The sequence below is a fragment of the Trachurus japonicus genome, chromosome 1 (assembly GCF_045865225.1).
Source record: "Trachurus japonicus isolate A0001 chromosome 1, Traja_1.0".
Lineage (NCBI taxonomy): Eukaryota > Metazoa > Chordata > Actinopteri > Carangiformes > Carangidae > Trachurus > Trachurus japonicus.
The window spans coordinates 29,020,356-29,041,190 of NC_140907.1; the positions used below are offsets into that span (position 1 = coordinate 29,020,356).

Genomic DNA, 20,835 nt, shown 5'->3' on the forward strand with positions numbered 1-20,835 from the left:
TAAAATTGACACTGTCCCCATTGACTGTGATATGGACAATAAGGAGACAGGCCAATTGCCAGCCAGGCTGTTGAATGAAAGTTAAGCAAAAAGATTATGAAAGAAACAATGTTATAAGGGATGATAACTTCCCTCTCACCACTACCCCGCTTCCACCCACTGTTGGTGAAGAGGCAAATCCCTCTACCCACCAGAGCAGCCATGGGGGCCGTGTGGCTGCAGGTTTCTGTTCCAACCAAGCAGCAACACACCAGACTTGATTCATATCATCAGCTGAATTCAGTCTTCAGACAGTTGATTGGTCAAACTGTGGTCTCTTCATAGGTTGGAACAAAAACCTGCAGTCACACAGCCGTTTGTGGAAGAGTTTGCTCATGCCTCCACCAGAGGGTCCAGACAGATAAGCCAAGGAACAAGTTGCGGGATGGTCAAAAATAAAATCTAAACATTCAAACAATCTACAGGTTTCAATGTGCCATATCTCAATCAGGTCCAAGAAGTAGTGGGGGCCCATATTTACATGGTCCGTGTACAACGCACTCATGAGCAGTCACATCTTCTACAGAGATGTTTTAGAAAGTCTCATACATACACGGGTCAGTGACAAATAGAGGTTGGCAAGATGAGCAATTCATTCATTTTCTTAAGAAATAGTTTTAAAAGCTTGCATCAAATTTGTTAAAATGTACATTTTGTAGTCATGTTGGTTTTATGTCTTTTGAAATTACATTTGAACCTGAACAAAGTAAGACTGAGGTTATGCAGGTTACCTCTATTCTGAGTGACCCCATGTTTAGTGAACTATGTCAATATTGCACTAAAAAATTACATTTATAATGGTAAAATGAAAAGTATACTAAAGCAATATTGCACTAAAATGCAAATCCAACAAAATTCCAATATGCATGTCTTAAATGTTGCACAAACGTAACAATGGAAATGTTGATAGGCGTCTTTTTGTTTTTGCTTTCAGTTGTTCTACATGTTTTTGATATGTCAAATAGTCACACTGCTGGACTCAATGATATTTGACAGGTATTGTCTAAAGGCCGTTGGGGTTTGTGCCGTGGCAGCCGCCGTACCAGAATCCACCAAGATAATACTGAGCACAGTTTATATCCCCCACATCCTGGTCTTTGTCATAGGTGGTGAACTTCATCAGTGAATTATAAACTGTCCCCTAGAAACAACAGAATCAAAATGTAATTTTAATTTGGAACGGGGGGAAAAAAATTGCAGTTAAGTTAATCCAGCTAAAATAAATTTGTTTGTAGTGAAATCAGTGGAACTGCCATCTTTATTTTGTATTTAATGCTAATTAGCATATACTACTAGTTGAAAAATAATACAGGAAAAAACCTAAATCATTATGAGATCATTTTCTACGAGGAATTAAACTGACACAAAAAAATGACAACTTCAAAAATAAAAGCAGAGTTGAAACAATCAAGTTTATTTATTTAATAATCACTCAGAACAGCATCAATCACAAACAATAATCACTGAATACATTTTTTTTATCATAAAAAAACAAAGAAACTAAATTTCAATACATCAGTGCATGAACCTGTTCAACAGAGTTATCATGTCTGACAGTGATTTTGAAACAAGATCAGTAGGAAAGAAAAAAACTGAAATTTTATGATAATTTTGATTCAGAGGTTATTGTTGGCATTAAGTCCAGTCGGACTAGTGATTATATGCCCAAACATCCCAGCTCTCCAACCCTGATGGAGGGCGTGATTATCTCATTGATCTACAGCTGATCAGATCAATAAGTGCATGGATACTTAGCGACTGATCTGATTTTCATGGTGATGGTCTTAAGGGAGTAGTTCCTGCCTTTCCATGAGAACCATTCAATTTGGACACTTCCATATGCGACACCATCAGGTGCGTACAGGCCGTTGGGGTTTGTGTTGTGGCAGCCACTGTGGTACCAGAATCCACCAAGATAATACTGAGCACAGTTTTTCTCCCACAGATCCTGGTCTTTGTCATAGGTGGTGAACTTCATGGAGTTGTGGTTTGTTAAACTGTCCCCTAGAAACAACAGAGTCAAAATGTAATTTCAATTTGGAATGGGGGGGGAAAAATTGCATAAAAATGTGTTTGTTTATACAGTGAAATCAGTGAAACTGCCAAATTGCTCTATTTCCTAAAATTATTTTTACAGAATTCACAAAAATCCTGTAGTATTTTTTTAGCCTGTTTGTCCACAGTGAAACATTCAGTCTTCACCTGGCTCATTGTTGAATACCTAAAAGTAAGAAAAGGAAACATTTCCACTGAAGTGACCCTCACCTGCCGTTCCTCCTGTGAAGCCGCCCAGATCCAGCTGATATCCTTCCCTCTCAGAGTCGACGAAGAAAGACGAATACTGAGCAAAGGCCTCCCCTCCCTCAAAGTCCTCCATGTCCACCCGCAGCTCGTTCTTCTTCCTCATCGTCAGCAGGAAGATGTTGTCCAGACCTGAGGAGACACACACACACACACACACACACACACACACACACACACACACACACACACACACACACACACGCAGCTCTGATTACACTTCACCTCTTGCACCAAGGCTCTATAATATTTCTATATTTTCAGGTTCATTGCTAAATGCTCCGCTGTGTTCACCAGCCACTCACTGACTGTCTGACTGACATGTGCTGCTGCTGCAGGTTGTGCAGCTTCTTTTTGTTTTTTGTTTTAGTTTTTTTTGGTTAAAGCCGCTGCCTGTTGTGTAACGAGAGCATATTTAATCCATAGATACTTTAATATACCTGTAATTCTCCCTCTAGGACTCACCCAGCCAGTGCTCCCCTGCTACATTCCCAAATCCGTTCTTGTAATGTTCCCATGGCCTGTAGAAGTTTTCACTCCCATCCAACCTCCTCTGAAAGACCTGAAAGGGAGAATCACAACAATTCAGTCAACCAAAGTAAAACTGTATTCAATTAGCAGGACTTGAGATCATTTAAAAAAAAATCTTCAATTGAACCAGGTGAGTTTGATGACTATCTGGTCTGTAAACAGCCATCACAGTTGCTGTAGTGTCTTTTATTTTTCTGTCACACTGTGCTCTGTCACATGTTTAAGTGACAGAGATTCCTGATATGAACATCATCACAACAAACTGCTGCAGTGATGGACTAACTAAATTATACAACATGGACACTGGTAACTTTCTCAGACTTTGGCTTTTTAGGGCTCATCGTCAAATCTGAACTCTAATCAGATATGAGGTGTAGTGTACTGACGGTCCATCTGCCCCCGTCAGTGTCCATGTCACAGAGGACGTGCAGGGGTGAGGTGGGGCCTCCTGGGTAGATGGTGTACACCCCACTGGAGCTGGTGTTGTCATGGCGATACACGTCATCACAGTCAATGGGCAGGTAGCTCTGGTCCGCTGCCACCGAAACCAGCAGCCCCACTAACAGTGTTACCTGGGTAGACAATAATAATATGATAATGAACTTTATTTATATATTAATTTAGGGGTTCAGCATCATGTGTGATCCAACATGTCAAAAGCAGCGCTCAAGTCGAGAAGGATCAGGATTGAGGAGTCACCATCGCTGCACTTTGTAATAATGTATAAAATGTTCACCTCATGATGTAATAACGCCACATTTTGTAATAATCTGAAATATTTTGTCATAAAATTCTTGAAGGCAATATAAACTTTGCCACATTTTGTAATTAGTTGTTACATAATGCACCAAATTATTACAAAATGCGGGTGTTGCATTAAGAAAATGTAATAATTTTATGCATTATGTACCAACAATGGTTATTACATATTGTGTTTAAGAATTTTATTACAAAATGCGGCGTCATTACATAATGACTTTTTTCTCGTAAAATTATGACTTTGTTCTCAAAGTCTGTGATTTTTTCCCCCTCAACGTGGCCCTAATACTCCTTCGTAACAAACAAGTTAACCATAGGAAAAAACTAGCTAGCTAAACAAAAGTTGATAGTTTCCATGGTGACCTTGTGTTGCTTTGTGTGACCACTGGGTCCAAACCCCAAAATACTCAGTTAACTATGGCACAGTTGATCACTGTGGAAAAAATATTTACAAAATAAGCATTAATCCAATGGTTGATATTTTAGACAAACTTTCTACTGATTCAGTAATTTGCATTTGCATCAGGATGAAACAGAAACTACCTACACAAAAACAGATACACACAATATTTAGTTTAATTAAATGTCAGAGAGTCAGCTGCTCAACTTACCCAAAGACCCATGTCGCTGTCACAGAGGTGAAGGGAAAAACTCTGAAAGGTTGGAGACTCGAAAGTGGAGATGTCTGCCGTGGTCCTGTTTTTATACAGGTTATGTTGGGTAAAAAAAAAGGAAAAGCATGATAGAGAAGGAAGAGGTGAGTGTGAAGCGTGGGAAAGCACTGTTAAGTTCGCGTGTGCAGCCACCTGCAGGGGGAGTGAAGGTCGGGCAACGTAGATAACGGCAACCTGCAAAATAAAGTGTAGCAATAACATATAAACAATTTACCAACAACCAAGGAGACAGATGTTTAGCCTATCTGTTAACTGTAAAACTTATAGTATTCATTTTTGTGGTTAAATATTTTTACTGCTACCACTTGTGAGTTGCAACTAAATGCGGTCTGACTCATAATTTTAGTTTTTAGTATTTTTCAGTTCCTGATTTTAGGTATAAAACTGATTCTGTTAAACTCAAACCGATAAATTACTAAAAATTCCTACTTGTTCTGACCTTCTGAAACTCTTTACCTACTACTACTTGTCATTACCTTCTGCTGTAATCATGCTTTATATGTAATTTTTACTTTAATGAGACTTTCAAGTCTCACAGGGGGAAATGTTGCGTTAAAAAAGGAAAGGCACAGAGTTCTGAGAACGTAGAGAGGTGAGATGAGTGCAAAGCGTGGGAAAGCAGCGTTAAGTTCGCGTGTGCAGCCACCTGCAGGGGGAGTCAAGGTCGGGCAATGTAGATAACGGCCACCGGCAAGATAGAGTGGTGCCAAAGACGCTGAACTTGGGTGAACTCGCTACGTGGCAAAATGTGATACAGTCGCCGTAGAGGGTGGAGATTATGTTGATGAAAGATCGCAACATGACATCTGGACAAATCACAGGGCGTACACTGGGGAAGAAGTGTCATGTTCACCTTTCATTTTAATAAGAAGGCAGGGCTTTTACAGTACAGTATAAAAACAAAGTCACAGAGAGAAGAAGTTTAGTCTGGTCCGGGACAGGCTCGGCTTTATGTCCATTTTTTTGGGTGTAAACTCTAATGCACTGAACTTCGTCTCCGTCTTTTCTAATCATTTTTGTGAAGTTATATTGACGGTTTGATGAGTATTTTTCTGACCTTTTTAACACTTTTGGATACTTTCATTTGTACCATCGAATGCGGGAAATAAAGATCCTCGATCACAACTGACCCTTTGTTTTGGATCCTAATTTTTTCTCCAACAGTGAATGAGGAGGAGGAAGAGGAGAAGGTTGAGGAGGAGCAGGGTCGGGAAATTATTATTAGCTTTATTTTGAAGATACAGCTTGAGGTGGAAAATTTACTTGTTACAGCAGCAGATGAAAAACAACAAAGGTAAAAAATAAAATATTTAAAAGAGACATTGTAGCCTAAAGTTTAGACTGATATTACTGATATAAATCTTTGGACAGATATTCATGGTTCCTAGATGTCAAATCATTATAATTTTAATCCTTTAGTGCCACTATGAAGTTAGTGTTGTGAACTTTAGACACATGATCCAAACAGGATGAACTGTGATGACTCTGATGATCACATGACCAACACTCCAGTTCATGACTTGTGAAACTAAAGATGTTCCAATCAGCCTCATCTTTATTTGTATTTAATGCTAATTATTAGCATGTAGGCTACTGCCAGTTGAGAAAAATAGAGGAAGAAATGAATTCCTTATAAATAACAGTGAGATCATTTTCTACACTGAGGAATAAAACTGATATTAAAAAATGACAACATTTAAGTTAAAACAATCAAGTGTATTTATTTGATAATCACTCAGATCAGCATCAATCACAAACAATAATCACTAAATACAATTTTTGATATGAAAAAAAAAATCAGGAAACTGAATTTAAATGCATCTGGTATAAAAACATAGGAAATGCATGCACCTGTTCAACAGAGTTATGGTAAATGGTAAATGGACTTGCACTTATATAGCGCTTTTCTAGTCTCTTGGACCACTCAAAGCGCTTTACACTGTTGGTCACATTCACCCTTTCACACACATTCACACAGCGCTTGGCAGCACAGAAATCTAACCATTCACACACATTCGTACACCCAATGGACAGGGGGGCAAGTGTGGGTTCAGTGTCTTGCCCAAGGACACTTCGACATGTTGCCAGGAGGAGCCTGGAATCGAACCAAAGAAAAACAAAGAAACTGAATTTCAATACATCAGTGCATGCACCTGTTCAACAGAGTTATCATGTCTGACAGTGATTTTGAAACAAGATGAGTGAGAAAGAAAAAAATAAAACACATTTTATGATGATTTTGATTCAGAGGTTATTGTTGGCATTAAGTCCAGTCGGACTAGTGATTATATGCCCGAACATCCCAGCTCTCCAACCCTGATGGAGGGCGTGATTATCTCATTGATCTACAGCTGATCAGATCAATAAGTGCATGGATACTTAGCGACTGATCTGATTTTCATGGTGATGGTCTTATGGGAGTTATAGCCTTTCCATGTGGACCATAGGATTTGTATACTTTCATATACGACACCATCAGGTGCCTACTCATCTCTCAACTTTCAACTCAACTTTGTTCATATAGCATTTTAAAACAACCATAGTTGAAAACAAAGTGCTGTACATAGAGACATAAAACAATTAAAGGCAATAAAATAAATAAAACAGACAGTAGAATAGTTGTTTCATTATTTTTAAAAGCAATTAAAAACAATAAAACAATAAATAAAAGCAAACCATAAAACACTAAAACAAGAACAGAGTCTCATACAGAGTTGAAAGCCAGGGAGTAAAAATGGGTTTTAAGACTAGTTTTAAAAATGGACAGAGAGGAGACTTGTCTGATGTGCAACGGTAGCTCGTTCCATAATCTTGGAGCAGCAGTGGAGAAAGCTCTGTCCCCTCTGAGCTTCCGTCTGGACCTCGGTACCTCCAGGAGCAGCAGGTCAGCTGACCTGAGGCACCGAGCAGGAGCGTAGGGTTGAAGGAGCTCAGAGAGGGAAGGGGGGGCCAGACCATTTAAAGACTTAAAAACAAATAAAATAATCTTAAAATGGACTGTAAAGTGCACAGGCAGCCAGTGGAGGGAGGCCAGGGTGGGAGTTATATGCTCCCTCTTACGTGCTCCAGTTAGGAGGCGAGCGGCTGCATTTTGCACCAGCTGGAGACGTGCGAGGGAGGACTGACTGACTCCAAAACAAAGTGCATTGCAGTAATCCAGCTGAGATGTTATAAAGGCCTGGATCACTGTCTCAAAGTGCTTTTGTGTGAGGAAAGGCTTCACCTTTGCCAGCTGCCTAATCTGAAAGAAGCTGGACTTCACTACAGCACTAATTTGCAGATCCAATTTAAAATCACTGTCAATGTGGCCCTAATACTCCATGGTAACAAACTAAAACTGTTTAACACAGTGAAAAACTAGCTATCTGAACAAAAGTTGATTGTTCCCATGTCACTTAAAATGTGTTGCTTTGTGTGACCACTGGGTCCAAACCCCAAAATACTCAGTTAACTGTGGTAGATCAGTGTGGCTGAAAATATTCACATAATAAGCATTAATCCTTTATTAAAATGGTTGATATTTCAGATAAACTTTCTACTGATTCGGTAATTTGCATTTGCATCAGGATGAAACAGAAACTACTTACACACAAACACAGACACACACAATGTTTAGTGTAAATTAAATGGGAGAGAGTCAGCGGCTCAACTTACCCAAAGACCCATGTCTGTAGGAGCTAAGCTCTGTGTGAGGAAAAATACGTGTTGTTGTTTCAGAGCAAAAAAGAAGAGGAGGTGAAGGGAAAAACTCGCAGTTTCGAGAGTGGAGATGTCTGTGGTCCTGTTTTTTTGCCGGTCAGCCATTAAAAACATGTTTTATACAGGCTATATGTATATGAGGAGGAGGAGGAGGAGGAAAAAGAGAAGGATGGGGAGGAGCAGGGTTAGAAAATTATTATTAGCTTTGTTTTGAAGTCACTGTAAAGCTTGAGGTTGTTTCTGTCATAAATGGAGCGAAGCCTGCGAGCTAGTTCAGGCAGCCAACTCGAGCTGCGCTGCGTCACTCTCATGACATCATACACACACCCTCTCAATCTGGCGGTCTATTTAAAATGGGTGATTTACCCATTGTCCTCTTTGCTCGTCTATGACACAGCAGCATCTCTCAGCGGTACCCTATTTTCTGACGCACCACCACCCCAGCATCCACCTGTAGGCTCCGGGTTAAGATAGTCGCTCATCACTCCCATATTCTTTAATGAAATCCTTTTCTCAGGGAGTGACGAAGTCTGAGCCTTGACACCAAATTGAAATATGTAATGAGGCTGCAATAAACATTTTTAATCGTGAGTTGTCTGACTGAAATGCACATAATAAAGGAAAAGACAAGACTTTTTATTGACCCCACTGATGAAATGTACTTGTTACAGCAGCAAATGAAAAAGAAAAAACTAAAAGGGACTTTTTAGCCTAAAGTTTAGACTTATATTACTGATACCAAACTTTGTACAGATATTCATTGTTCCCAGATGTCCAATCATATTAACTTTTCCTCGAGTGCCACCATGAGGTTGACAGTAGTGTTGTGAACTTTAGACACATGATCCAAACAGGATGAACTGTGATGACTCTGATGATCACATGACTTCTCCTCCAGCACCATCATCTGCTCAAATTTTTCATTTATCAAACACTTAAGTTCATTTCGTTCGAATTAGCATGTACTGTACTGCTGGCTGAAGAATTAAACTCGGAATAAAACTGATCCAACACTCCAGTTAATGACTTGTGAAACTAAGATGTTCAGCCATCAGCCTCATCTTTAATTTGTATTTAATGCTAATTAGCATGTACAACCAGTTGAAAATAATACAAGAAAAAACTAAATAATTATGAGATCATTTACTACGAGGAATGAAACTGACACTAAAAATGACAACTTCAAAAATAAAAGCAGAGTTAAAACAATCAAGTTTATTTATTTAATAATCACTCAGAACAGCATCAATCACAAACAATAATCACTAAATACATTTTTTATCAGAAAAAAACAAAGAAACTGAATTTCAATACATCAGTGCATGAACCTGTTCAACAGAGTTATCATGTCTGACAGTGATTTTGAAACAAGATGAGTGTAAAAGAAAAAAAAAAAACACATTTTATGATCATTTTGATTCAGAGGTTATTGTTGGCATTAAGTCCAGTCGGACTAGTGATTATATGCCCGAACATCCCAGCTCTCCAACCCTGATGGAGGGCGTGATTATCTCATTGATCTACAGCTGATCAGATCAATAAGTGCATGGATACTTAGCGACTGATCTGATTTTCATGGTGATGGTCTTAAGGGAGTAGTTATAGCCTTTCCATGTTTGCCATTCAATTTGGACACTTTGATAGTTGACATTATCAGGTGCGTACAGGCCGTTGGGGTTTGCGTCGTGGCAGGCGTAGTACCAGAATCCACCAAGTCTGTCGTGAGCACAGTTTTTATCCCACACATCCTGGTCTTTGTCATAGGTGGTGAACTTCATGGAGTTGTGGGCTGTTAAACTGTCCCCTAGAAACAACAGAGTCAAAATGTAATTTCAGTTTGGAACGGGGAAAAAATTGCATTAGCTAAAAAATATATGTTTTTGTTTATACAGTGAAATCTGTGAAACTGCCAATTTTTTCTATTTTCTAAAATTATTTTTACAGAATTCACAAAAATCATGTAGTATTTTTTGAGCCTGTTTGTCCACAGTGAAACATTCAGTCTTCACCTGGCTCATTGTTGAATACCTAAAAGTAAGAAAAGGAAACATTTCCACTGAAGTGACCCTCACCTGCCGTTCCTCCTGTGAAGCCGCCCAGATCCAGCTGATATCCTTCCCTCTCAGAGTCCACGAAGAAAGACGAATACTGAGCAAAGGCCTCCCCTCCCTCAAAGTCCTCCATGTCCACCCGCAGCTCGTTCTTCTTCCTCATCGTCAGCAGGAAGATGTTGTCCAGACCTGAGGACACACACACACACACACACACACACACACACACACAGCTCCGATTACACTTCACCTCTTGCACCAAGGATCCTATAATTTTAGTGACTAGTCCTTTACTTTTGTTCACTACTGGATGCTGATTGCTTTGTTTTGACGTGTACTCAAGCAATAAACCAATGAAAACTTCCTTTGCGTTTGAAATAATAAACGTCATTTAATTCACTTGTTCACATAAAAAATAAACTGACAAAATGCTCAAACCCAGTTAAAAACTGTTTTCTCCTAAAATGAAAATAAAATATTAAAAAACAAAAAACAAAAAAAAAACTGTTTGCATTCATCAGCAACACCACTGAGTAACCACTAGTAACCTGCCTGACCCCCACAAACATCCGGTTCAGGTCAGTAACTCAAAAGGAAATACTTCCCCCTAGCGGTTTGGGGTATTTATAAATAAAACAAAACAATAATATTTCTATATTTTCAGTTTCACTGCTAAATGCTCCGCTGTGTTCACCAGCCACTCACTGACTGTCTGACTGACATGTGCTGCTGCTGCAGGTTGTGCAGAGTTTCTTTTCATTTTTTTTTTTAAAGTAAAATCTGCTGCCTGTTGTGACTGAAAACAGCGTAACAAGAGCATATTTAATCGACAGATACTTTAATATACCTGTAATTCTCCCTCTAGGACTCACCCAGCCAGTGCTCCCCTGCTACATTCCCAAATCCGTTCTTGTATTGTTCCCATGGCCTGTAGAAGTTTTCACTCCCATCCAACCTCCTCTGAAAGACCTGAGAGGGAGAATCACAACAATTCAGTCAACCAAAATAAAACTGTATTCAATTAGCAGGACTTGAGATCACTGAAGAAAAATATTTTCGACTGAACCAGGTGAGTTTGATGACTATCTGGTCTGTAAACAACAATCACAGTTGCTGTAGTGTCTTTTATTTTTCTGTCACACTGTGCTCTGTCACATGTTTAAGTGACAGAGATTCCTGATATGAACATCATCACAACAAACTGCTGTGGTGATGGACTAACTAAATTATACAACATGGACACTGGTAACTTTCTCAGACTCTGTAAAAACAAGTGTTTGCTGCTGTAAATATTGTTTACTTGGGCTACTTCATGAGAAAATACATTTTAAAATGTTTTGTTATTATTAGGCTATATTTAATTACAACAAATATAATTTCAGGTCAACAAAATCAGGCATTTTCATTTATTTAAATACACTAATGTTTTTTTAAAATATATTTTTCTATAAAGAAAACTGTGCAAGCTGCCACAGGATGTGAACTCTGACAGCTGATGAATCAGATGATGATCATTTAAGTGACAAGTCTCAAAGGAGAGAAGTCACAACACTTGTTGAAAACTGAAACAATACTTTTTTTTAACAATGGCTCCACTTTTGTTTTGGCTTTTTAAGTCTCATCGTCAAATCTGAAATCTAATCAGATATGAGGTGTAGTGTACTGACGGTCCATCTGCCCCCGTCAGTGTCCATGTCACAGAGGACGTGCAGGGGTGAGGTGGGGCCTCCTGGGTAGATGGTGTACACCCCACTGGAGCTGGTGTTGTCATGGCGATACACGTCATCACAGTCAATGGGCAGGTAGCTCTGGTCCGCTGCCACCGAAACCAGCAGCCCCACTAACAGTGTTACCTGGGTAGACAATAATAATATGGTAATGAACTTTATTTATATATTAATTTAGGGGTTCAACATCATGTGTGATCCAACATGTCAAAAGCAGCGCTCAAGTCGAGAAGGATCAGGATTGAGGAGTCACCATTGTTGTACTTTGTATAATGTATAAAATGTTCACCTCATGATGTAATAACGCCACATTTTGTAATAATCTGAAATATTTTGTCATAAAATTCTTGAAGGCAATATAAACTTTGCCACATTTTGTAATTAGTTGTTACATAATGCATCAAATTATTACAAAATGCGGGTGTTGCATTAAGAAAATGTAATAATTTTATGCATTATGTACCAACAATGGTTATTACATATTGTGTTTAAGAATTTTATTACAAAATGCGGCGTCATTACATAATGACTTTTTTCTCGTAAAATTATGACTTTGTTCTCAAAGTCTGTGATTTTTTCCCCCTCAACGTGGCCCTAATACTCCTTCGTAACAAACAAGTTAACCATAGGGAAAACTAAACAAAAGTTGATAGTTTCCATGGTGACCTTGTGTTGCTTTGTGTGACCACTGGGTCCAAACCCCAAAATACTCAGTTAACTATGGCACAGTTGATCACTGTGGAAAAAATATTTACAAAATAAGCATTAATCCAATGGTTGATATTTTAGACAAACTTTCTACTGATTCAATGATTTGCATTTGCATCAGGATGAAACAGAAACTACCTACACAAAAACAGATACACACAATATTTAGTGTAAATTAAATGTGAGAGAGTCGGCTGCTCAACTTACCCAAAGACCCATGTCGCTGTCGCAGAGGTGAAGGGAAAAACTCTGAAAGGTTGGAGACTCTAAAGTGGAGATGTCTGCCGTGGTCCTGTTTTTATACAGGTTATGTTGGGTTAAAAAAAGGAAAAGCATGATAGAGAAGGAAGAGGTGAGTGTGAAGCGTGGGAAAGAACTGTTAAGTTCGCGTGTGCAGCCACCTGCAGGGGGAGTGAAGGTCGGGCAACGTAGATAACGGCAACCTGCAAAATAAAGTGTAGCAATAACATATAAACAATTTGGAGACAGATGTGTTAATTGTAAAAACTTATAGTATTCATTTTTGTGGTTCAATACATTGACAATTAAAGTTGAGCACTATTGATTATTTTTAGTATTTTTAATGCTACCACTATTATGAGTTGCAACTAAAGCGGCCTGACTCATATAATACATACTTTTAGTTTTTAGTATTTTTTGGTTTCTGATCTTAAGTATACAACTGATTCTGTTAAACACACAACGATAAATTGCTAAAAAAAAAATCCTACTTGTTCTGACCTTCTGAAACTTTTTACCTACTGATTATCTTGTCATTACCATCTGCTGTAATCATGCATTATATGTAAGTTTTTACTTTAATGAGACTTCCAAGTCTCACAGGGGGAATGTTGCGTAACAAATGGAAAAGTTCTGAGAAGGTAGAGGTGAGATGAGTGCAAAGCGTGGGAAAGCACCGTTAAGTTCGCGTGTGCAGCCACCTGCAGGGGGAGTCAAGGTCGGGCAATGTAGATAACGGCCACCGGCAAGATAGAGTGGTGCCAAAGACGCTGAACTTGGGTGAACTCGCTACGTGGCAAAATGTGATACAGTCGTCGTGTAGGGTGGAGACTATGTTGATGAAAGATCGCAACATGACATCTGGACAAATCACAGGGCGTACACTGGGGAAGAAGTGTCATGTTCACCTCTCATTTTAATAAGAAGGCAGGGCTTTTACAGTACAGTATAAAAACAAAGTCACAGAGATAAGAAGTTTAGTCTGGTCCGGGACAGGCTCGGCTTTATGTCCTTTTTTTGGGGTGTAAACTCTAATGCACTGAACTTCGTCTCCGTCTTTTCTAATCATTTTTGTGAAGTTATATTGATGCTTTAATGAGTATTTTTCTGATTTTGAACACTTTTGGATACTTTCATTTGTATCATTGAATGCGGGAAATAAAGATCCTCGATCACAACTGGCCCTGTTTTGGATCCTAATTTTTTCTCCAACAGTGAATGAGGAGGAGGAAGAGGAGAAGGTTGAGGAGGAGCAGGGTCGGGAAATTATTATTGGCTTTATTTTGAACTTTACAGCTTGAGGTGGAAAATTGACTTGTTACAGCAGCAGATGAAATTCAACAAAGGTAAAGAATGAAATACTAAAAAGAGACATTGTAGCCTAAAGTTTAGAAGTATATTTCTGATACCAAACTTTGGACAGATATTCATGGTTCCCAGATGTCAACTCATATTAATTTTAATCCTTTAGTGCCACTATGAAGTTAGTGTTGTGAACTTTAGACACATGATCCAAACAGGATGAACTGTGATGACTCTGATGATCACATGACTTCTCCTCCAGCATTATCATCTGCTCAAATTTTGTATTTATCCAACACTCCAGTTCATGACTTGAGAAACTAAGGATGTTCCCATCAGTCTCATCTTTATTTGTATTTAATGCTAATTAGCATGTAGGCTACTGCCAGTTGAGAAAAACAGGAAAAAAAAGGAACTCCTTATAAATATCAGTGAGATAATTTTCTACACTGAGGATAAACTGATACTAAAAAATGACAGCATTGAAGTTAAAACAAATATGTGTATTTATATGATAATCACTCAGATGAGCATCAATCACAAACAATAATCAATGCAATTTTTGATTTGAAAAAAAAAATCAGGAAATTGAATTTAAATGCATCTGGTATAAAAAAAAACATAGGAAGCAAGTGCATGCACCTGTTCAACAGAGTTATCATGTCTGACAGTGATTTTGAAACTAAATGAGCAGGAAAGAAAAAAAGAAAAACACATTTCATGATCATTTTGATTCTGACCGTAAAAAATATTTCTAGTTGAGAGTCCCTAAAAATGTCAGTAAATGGAGTATCAACATATTTCCAAAACATACTGAAGCAAGAAACCCTCCTGATCACATGTGTGCAGTTTCACATGTCTAGTGTAAAGGGTCACATGATCAGAGCTGATTACTTCCTGGTTGCACCATCCGAGGAAGATGGCTGCATCAAAGCCCTGACAAAGAAGGTCAGTAAAGAAGGTTGACATAAAGATAAGAGAAAGTTTTTTGGCACACATCATCTTTAAGGTGTCTAGTATTGATATATGCATCTACAATCACTCAACTGTGTTTCGTGTGGTCACAGAATGAGTAAAATTGTCGAAGGCAACAATATTGACCGGTAGGATAACACAGTGGAAGTAGCTAACTTTCTAATGTGTTCTTTTTTTAATTTATATTTAATTTGAATCAAATACAGTATTTGTTGGACCTTACAGACCCTAAAGCATTTTAGTTAACCCATATCTCAAGGTAAAATTGACACTGTCCCCATTGACTGTGATATGGACAATAAGGGTGAGACAGGCCAATTGCCAGCCAGGCTGTTGAATGAAAGTTAAGCAAAAAGATTATGAAAGAAACAATGTTATAAGGGATGATAACTTCCCTCTCACCACTACCCCGCTTCCACCCACTGTTGGTGAAGAGGCAAATCCCTCTACCCACCAGAGCAGCCATGGGCAAACTCTTCCACAAAGGGCCGTGTGGCTGCAGGTTTCTGTTCCAACCAAGCAGCAACACACCAGACTTGATTCATATCATCAGCTGAATTCAGTCTTCAGACAGTTGATTGGTCAAACTGTGGTCTCTTCATTGGTTGGAACAAAAACCTGCAGTCACACAGCCGTTTGTGGAAGAGTTTGCTCATGCCTCCACCAGAGGGTCCAGACAGATAAGCCAAGGAACAAGTTGCAGGTGGTCAAAAGTAAAATCTAAACATTGAAACAATCTACAGGTTTCAATGTGCCATATCTCAATCAGGTCCAAGAAGTAGTGGGGGCCCATATTTACATGGCCCCTGTACAACGCACTCATGAGCAGTCACATCTTCTACGGAGAAATAGTTTTAAAAGCTTGCATCAAATTTGTTAAAATGTACATATTGTAGTCATGTTGGTTTCATGTCTTTTGAAATTACATTTGAACCTGAACAAAAGTAAGACTGAGGTTATGCAGTGTTAGATTACTCCTGTAAGGAAAAGTCTATACTAGACCAGCTCTCCGTTTAAAGGGTAATTTCTCAAGTTCTAATGGTCATCGACCAGAGTAGAATTTCTAAAGAATGTTTAAGCTGGTGATGAGGGAACTCGCCTAGCTTCTAACTGCCTTCGTCCTGACGTCTGCCCCGCTTCCCCAAGCTACTAGTTCTGATAGAGCAGCCCCCCACCCAGAAGTAGTAACCCAGCACGCCTGTTAACGGCAGCTTCCCTCTTTGATCCTTGCACTTGTTATTGGCTAGGTTTAATTTAATGGTTTGGAAAAATAACCCTAGGGACCTGTTTAACTTTTAAAGTGAACACAAAACTAGATTAACCTTTAAGAGTCTTAAAGATGTTGTGCACACTATGGCTTAACTTCTTATGATCATGAACAGCAATATAGTGATAATTGAATTAAAAACCTCTGACACAAAAGATGAGGATAACAGTTCTCTTGTCTTTTAGGTTGTAAATTTATTTGCAGGATTTTTAGCAGGGGCAAAGCAGCATCAGAGCATACAGATAAAAATCAAAGAAAATAATTAAAATCAAATTCTCACCCTATTAATCAACCCTACCTCTGATGGATAGTTGCCTGATTCGAATTTCTAGAATATAAGGACGCAGGTTTCGGCCGGCTTCGAATTTCCTGAACCCCTTCTGCTGGGGATGATGATCGGGGGCCTGAGCCCCTGGGAGCGGACCAGCAGAGAGTGTGGAGATCAACCGAGTCCAAATTGCTGTGCGCAGTCTTCTTGTTCGATGGCAATCTTCTGTAGACGCACCAGTCCTCGGAGTCTTCGCAGGAGTAGAGTCTGAGGAGCTCGCTCTCGCACCCAGTCCCGACGCACACCGTCTTTACTTCGTCCCGATGTCCTTTTTATATGTTTGGACCGCCGACACCCTTCCTTTGTGTCATGGAATAATTTCTCCACCACTCTGCACCGGTCCGTGCCCATATTTGGTCAACGCGCACTTCTCTATTTCTCTAAATTTCCCCAATTACCTGACCCTGTGGCCATCTCACCTCGACCTGTCCTGGCATGTCCCGGGACAGGCCACAGGTTCCTCATTTTGGTGACCTTTGTCCTGCCCACCCCATTCTACTTCTCCTTTCCAATAGATTACGGCAACTATTCCATCAGCTCGGGATTCATCATGTCATGTAATACTTTCCCTGAGTCACATACAGTAATCACCTCTAAAAATAGTAAAGACATCAAAAAATAGTAAAAACATCATAAAATAGTAAAAACATTAAAAATAGCAAAACCCACAGTATACATCAAAAGGCCTAGCCCGGGACCCTCAACTCTCCTTGACAGCAGGTTACCTCTATTCTGAGTGACCCCATGTTTAGCGAACTAAGTCAATATTACAATAAATTACATTTATAATGGTAAAATGAAAAGTACACTAAAGCAATATTGCACTAAAATGCAAATCCAACAACAAAGATACAATATGCATGTCTTAAATGTTGCAGAAATGTAACAATGAAAATGTTGATAGGCGTCTTTTTGTCTTTGCTTTCAGTTGTTCTACATGTTTTTGATATGTCAAGTAGTCACACTAACATGTGATAGAGCACACAAGCATCTGTTATGCATGCTGGCACTGGTAACTGTAAAAAAATAAAGTTCTGTATAATAGCCCAGTTAAAATTGGGCTGGAATATAAAAAAAATGATGGATATGTAAAATTAGTACACATATTATCCCACCGGTCACAATTGTGGCCGACTATAAAAAACACTTTTTCAACTATTTTTCCATAAAAAAAATTTAAAATAATGATTGATTATTTCAAAGGATTGCTAATGACACATAATTGGGATATTTTCATTGCAATTTATGTATTATCAGATTTTTATTTAGATAACAGAATTTCTGACATTTTGACCATTTTTAAATCTGCCTTGACAACAGCTGCCTGGACAGTGGCTCCCTGAGTCAATAAATGAAGCTACACAGCAGGTCTCACTACCAGCCACTTAGCTCAGGTTCAAGACCCAGCAAGGGTGATGATGAAGACAGATTACAATGCCAGATGTCCTCGACTGGAAACACTAGACTATAGTCCTGATGGTGGCATCACAGCAAGTCTAAAAAAAAACTAAAAAACAAATAGCTTGGACCTGACCATGGGCGAAAGCTCACCAAATTTTGCACAAAGGTCCAGTCTCATCGTATTCTTTCTTCTTCAGAGGAAATCATACTTCCCATGGGCGAAAACTCACCAAACCTTACAGAAATGTCCGACCCCATGCCAGGTTTACTCAACTGACAACTGCTGCCTACTCGCTGACTTCCTGAGTCTATTTGAGAAGACACAAATCTAACTGCACTTCAAGACAATTCACCCAGCAAGGGTGAAAATGAAAATACATCAAAATACCAGATAGTCTACGTATGTGAAACAAATGCACAAAATTTTAGAGTCATGGTAGATGATGTTTGACAAAAACATATCACAATTTTACCTCAAAAACTGATTTATTTTTTATACTGGTTTCAAATCTGCCTGCACGACAGTGAATGGCTTACTCAATTTGTGAAGCCACTGTTGAATTTCCACTTGCCAATTAGCTTAGTGTGCTAGACAATGGTCTTTGGTTCCAGAAATTGTGGGTTCAAGCCTCAACTGGTGCAAAATGAACATTATAAGGTCAACTGCCTTGTCTTCCTATTCTCCTGTTTGTTGCTCAGAATTTCAGGGTGCTTGTGCGCACGTCCAATGTCTATTTTAGGCCAGGTGCTGGACAGTCAGGATTATTGAAAAGAAAAAGAGGGAATATCCGCAGACTGGATTAAAGCTCCCATTTATTGGATACCTGCTTGCAACGTTTCGACCAGATGTGGTCAGGCAATGCCATTTCTCTAGTTGCCTGAGGAAGACCACATATGGTCGAAATGTTGCAAGCAAGTATCCAATGGGATCTTTAATCCAGTCTGCGGATATTCCCTCTTTTATATATATATATTTATATATATTTATATATTCTATAATCTAAAATTATTTTTACAAAATTCACAAAAACCATGTAGTATTTTTATTAGCCTGTTCGTCCTCAGTGTAACATTCAGGGCCCTAGTTTCTTGGCGCAGCGCAGGTGGCGCAAGGTAACGCAGCTGGTCTAATGCAAGTTTCGACCAGCGCAGCCTAGCGCAAAATCAGATTGGAAGATTGGCAGATCGCGCTGCGCTGAGATAGGCGTGGCCGCGCAGCAGGGGGAGGCGTCACAGATTCAGCTTGGTGCAGTGGAAGTTTTGTGTGAAAATGTCCCGCCGAGGTTGCGCTGAAAGCTCGCCACCTCCAACCAGGTCTACTCTCAGCGCAGGGCGGAGCGCAGCAGGTGCAGTGGAAGTTTGGCTGACTGACCTGCAGTGCACACACGTCACCAAGACCTCACAGGCAGATCTCCACAGTTCCAGGCACATTTCAATGCAATAAATATCCACAATAACCACTATTTAATGCAACTAATGGAATCAACAGTGAATTTATATCTATATAGATTGTCCCGTCACATCTGACGTCAGATCAAAGCAGAGATCAAAGGCTGTCGGCAGCGTAATGGAAACTCCACCTGAATTAACACAGCAGGGACGAACTGGCACTGAAAAGCAGCTGTGGATGTCCCAAGCAGGACTGAGGGTGGATGACTGCATGTCGCTGCCGTGTTGAGATACGCACTGCCCTTGTGATGATCGCTTTATTTATTTATTTACTTATTAATTCATTAGCGCGAGCGACCGCGCCACGCAGCCGTATTGAAAAACAAAACACAAATCATTATCTCTCTTAGTCCACCACAACAGCCTCGGTATCAGATAGTCAGTATAGCCTATACTCAGAATCTCTATCACAGAGAAAAAAGAGAGGAGGACAGAGAGAGAGAGAGGGAGAGAGAGCGCGTCCTTTACGCTGATTTCATCCCGCATGGTGTTTGTTTATGTTGTGATTAGTGTAGGCTACACCTCTCATCTGTCTTACACAGGGAATAATACATTGAAATGAATAAATGTGAGTTTCTTCATTAGTTTATTAGTTGTTGTTTCTTACACTGAGCAGCGGTTCTCAGTGTATCAGATCAAACCTGATTAAGTATATTAGTAAACTCATTATTGGTCACTCTGAGCTCGGACCTCCGGACCAAAACAGCTGTTTCCTCCTGGGAGAGGTTCGGCCTCTGCCGTCGCTGTCTCCTCCGTCCATGTCAAAGTATAAAATGACAAACTTGCAGTGCGCATCACCCGCGGCGCAGTTAAAGGTGAGGAGAGGAGCTCCTTTGATTGGTGAAGATCCGAATCGGCTGTGTTAATCCCACTTCTCCTCCTCCTGTCTCCCTCCCGCCCTGTCTCCTCCCTCTTTGCCGTTTGCGCCGGGAGGAGGGACGAGGGGAGGGGCTGCGCTGGTCTAAGTCTGACTGCGCTGTCCAGCAAACTTGCGAAATGGACCTGGGCCACACCCTGTTGACGTGGCGAAGCTGCCCTGAGGTTAGACTTCACCCGGTCTACAAAACTAGGGCCCTCAGTCTTCACCTGGCTCATTGTTGAATACCTAAAAGTAAGAAAAGGAAACATTTCCACTGAAGTGACCCTCACCTGCCGCCCAGATCGAGCTTGATATCCTAAAAAAGAGGAGGTGAAGGGAAAAGTGTCTCGAAGGTGGAGATGTCTGCTGTGGTCCTGTTTTTATAGCTGGTCAGCAGAGGCGATTTTAGAGTCTGCTGGGGCCCTAAGCAAAAATCCCCAGGGGGCCCCTCCAACCAGTGTTTATCACCATAATTTTATAAATAATCGAACACCAACAAAAAATGTATGAAATTTAAACTTTTTT

General features: G+C 39.7%; 2 protein-coding genes across 2 annotated transcripts; both read right to left on the minus strand.

Annotated features, from left to right (window-relative positions):
- Window positions 1–1,656: 1,656 nt before the first annotated feature.
- LOC146992155 (microfibril-associated glycoprotein 4-like) lies at window positions 1,657–4,253 on the minus strand. Its single transcript, XM_085789534.1, has 5 exons — window positions 4,242–4,253; window positions 3,258–3,473; window positions 2,806–2,902; window positions 2,305–2,472; window positions 1,657–2,043 (listed from the first exon to the last, which is right to left on the minus strand). The coding sequence occupies exons 1-5, from the start codon at window positions 4,251–4,253 to the stop codon at window positions 1,772–1,774; spliced, it is 765 nt and encodes a 254-aa protein (XP_085645660.1). The 3' UTR covers window positions 1,657–1,771.
- Window positions 4,254–9,538: 5,285 nt separating this feature from the next.
- Window positions 9,539–12,708, minus strand: LOC146992156 (microfibril-associated glycoprotein 4-like). Its single transcript, XM_085789549.1, has 5 exons — window positions 12,697–12,708; window positions 11,722–11,937; window positions 10,927–11,023; window positions 10,076–10,243; window positions 9,539–9,807 (listed from the first exon to the last, which is right to left on the minus strand). Exons 1-5 carry the CDS (start codon window positions 12,706–12,708, stop codon window positions 9,539–9,541), a joined length of 762 nt encoding a protein of 253 aa, XP_085645675.1.
- Window positions 12,709–20,835: the final 8,127 nt, after the last annotated feature.

Bases quoted from the DNA above. Each gene is read 5' to 3' on its own strand.
- LOC146992155 (XM_085789534.1), bottom strand. The intron at 2,473-2,805 runs GTGAGTCCTAGA...GTGTCTCCTCAG, and splicing joins AGCAGGGGAGCACTGGCTGG to GTCTGGACAACATCTTCCTG. The intron at 2,044-2,304 runs GTGAGGGTCACT...TGTTGTTTCTAG, and splicing joins CTTCACAGGAGGAACGGCAG to GGGACAGTTTAACAAACCAC.
- LOC146992156 (XM_085789549.1), bottom strand. The intron at 10,244-10,926 runs GTGAGTCCTAGA...GTGTGTCCTCAG, and splicing joins AGCAGGGGAGCACTGGCTGG to GTCTGGACAACATCTTCCTG. The intron at 9,808-10,075 runs GTGAGGGTCACT...TGTTGTTTCTAG, and splicing joins CTTCACAGGAGGAACGGCAG to GGGACAGTTTAACAGCCCAC.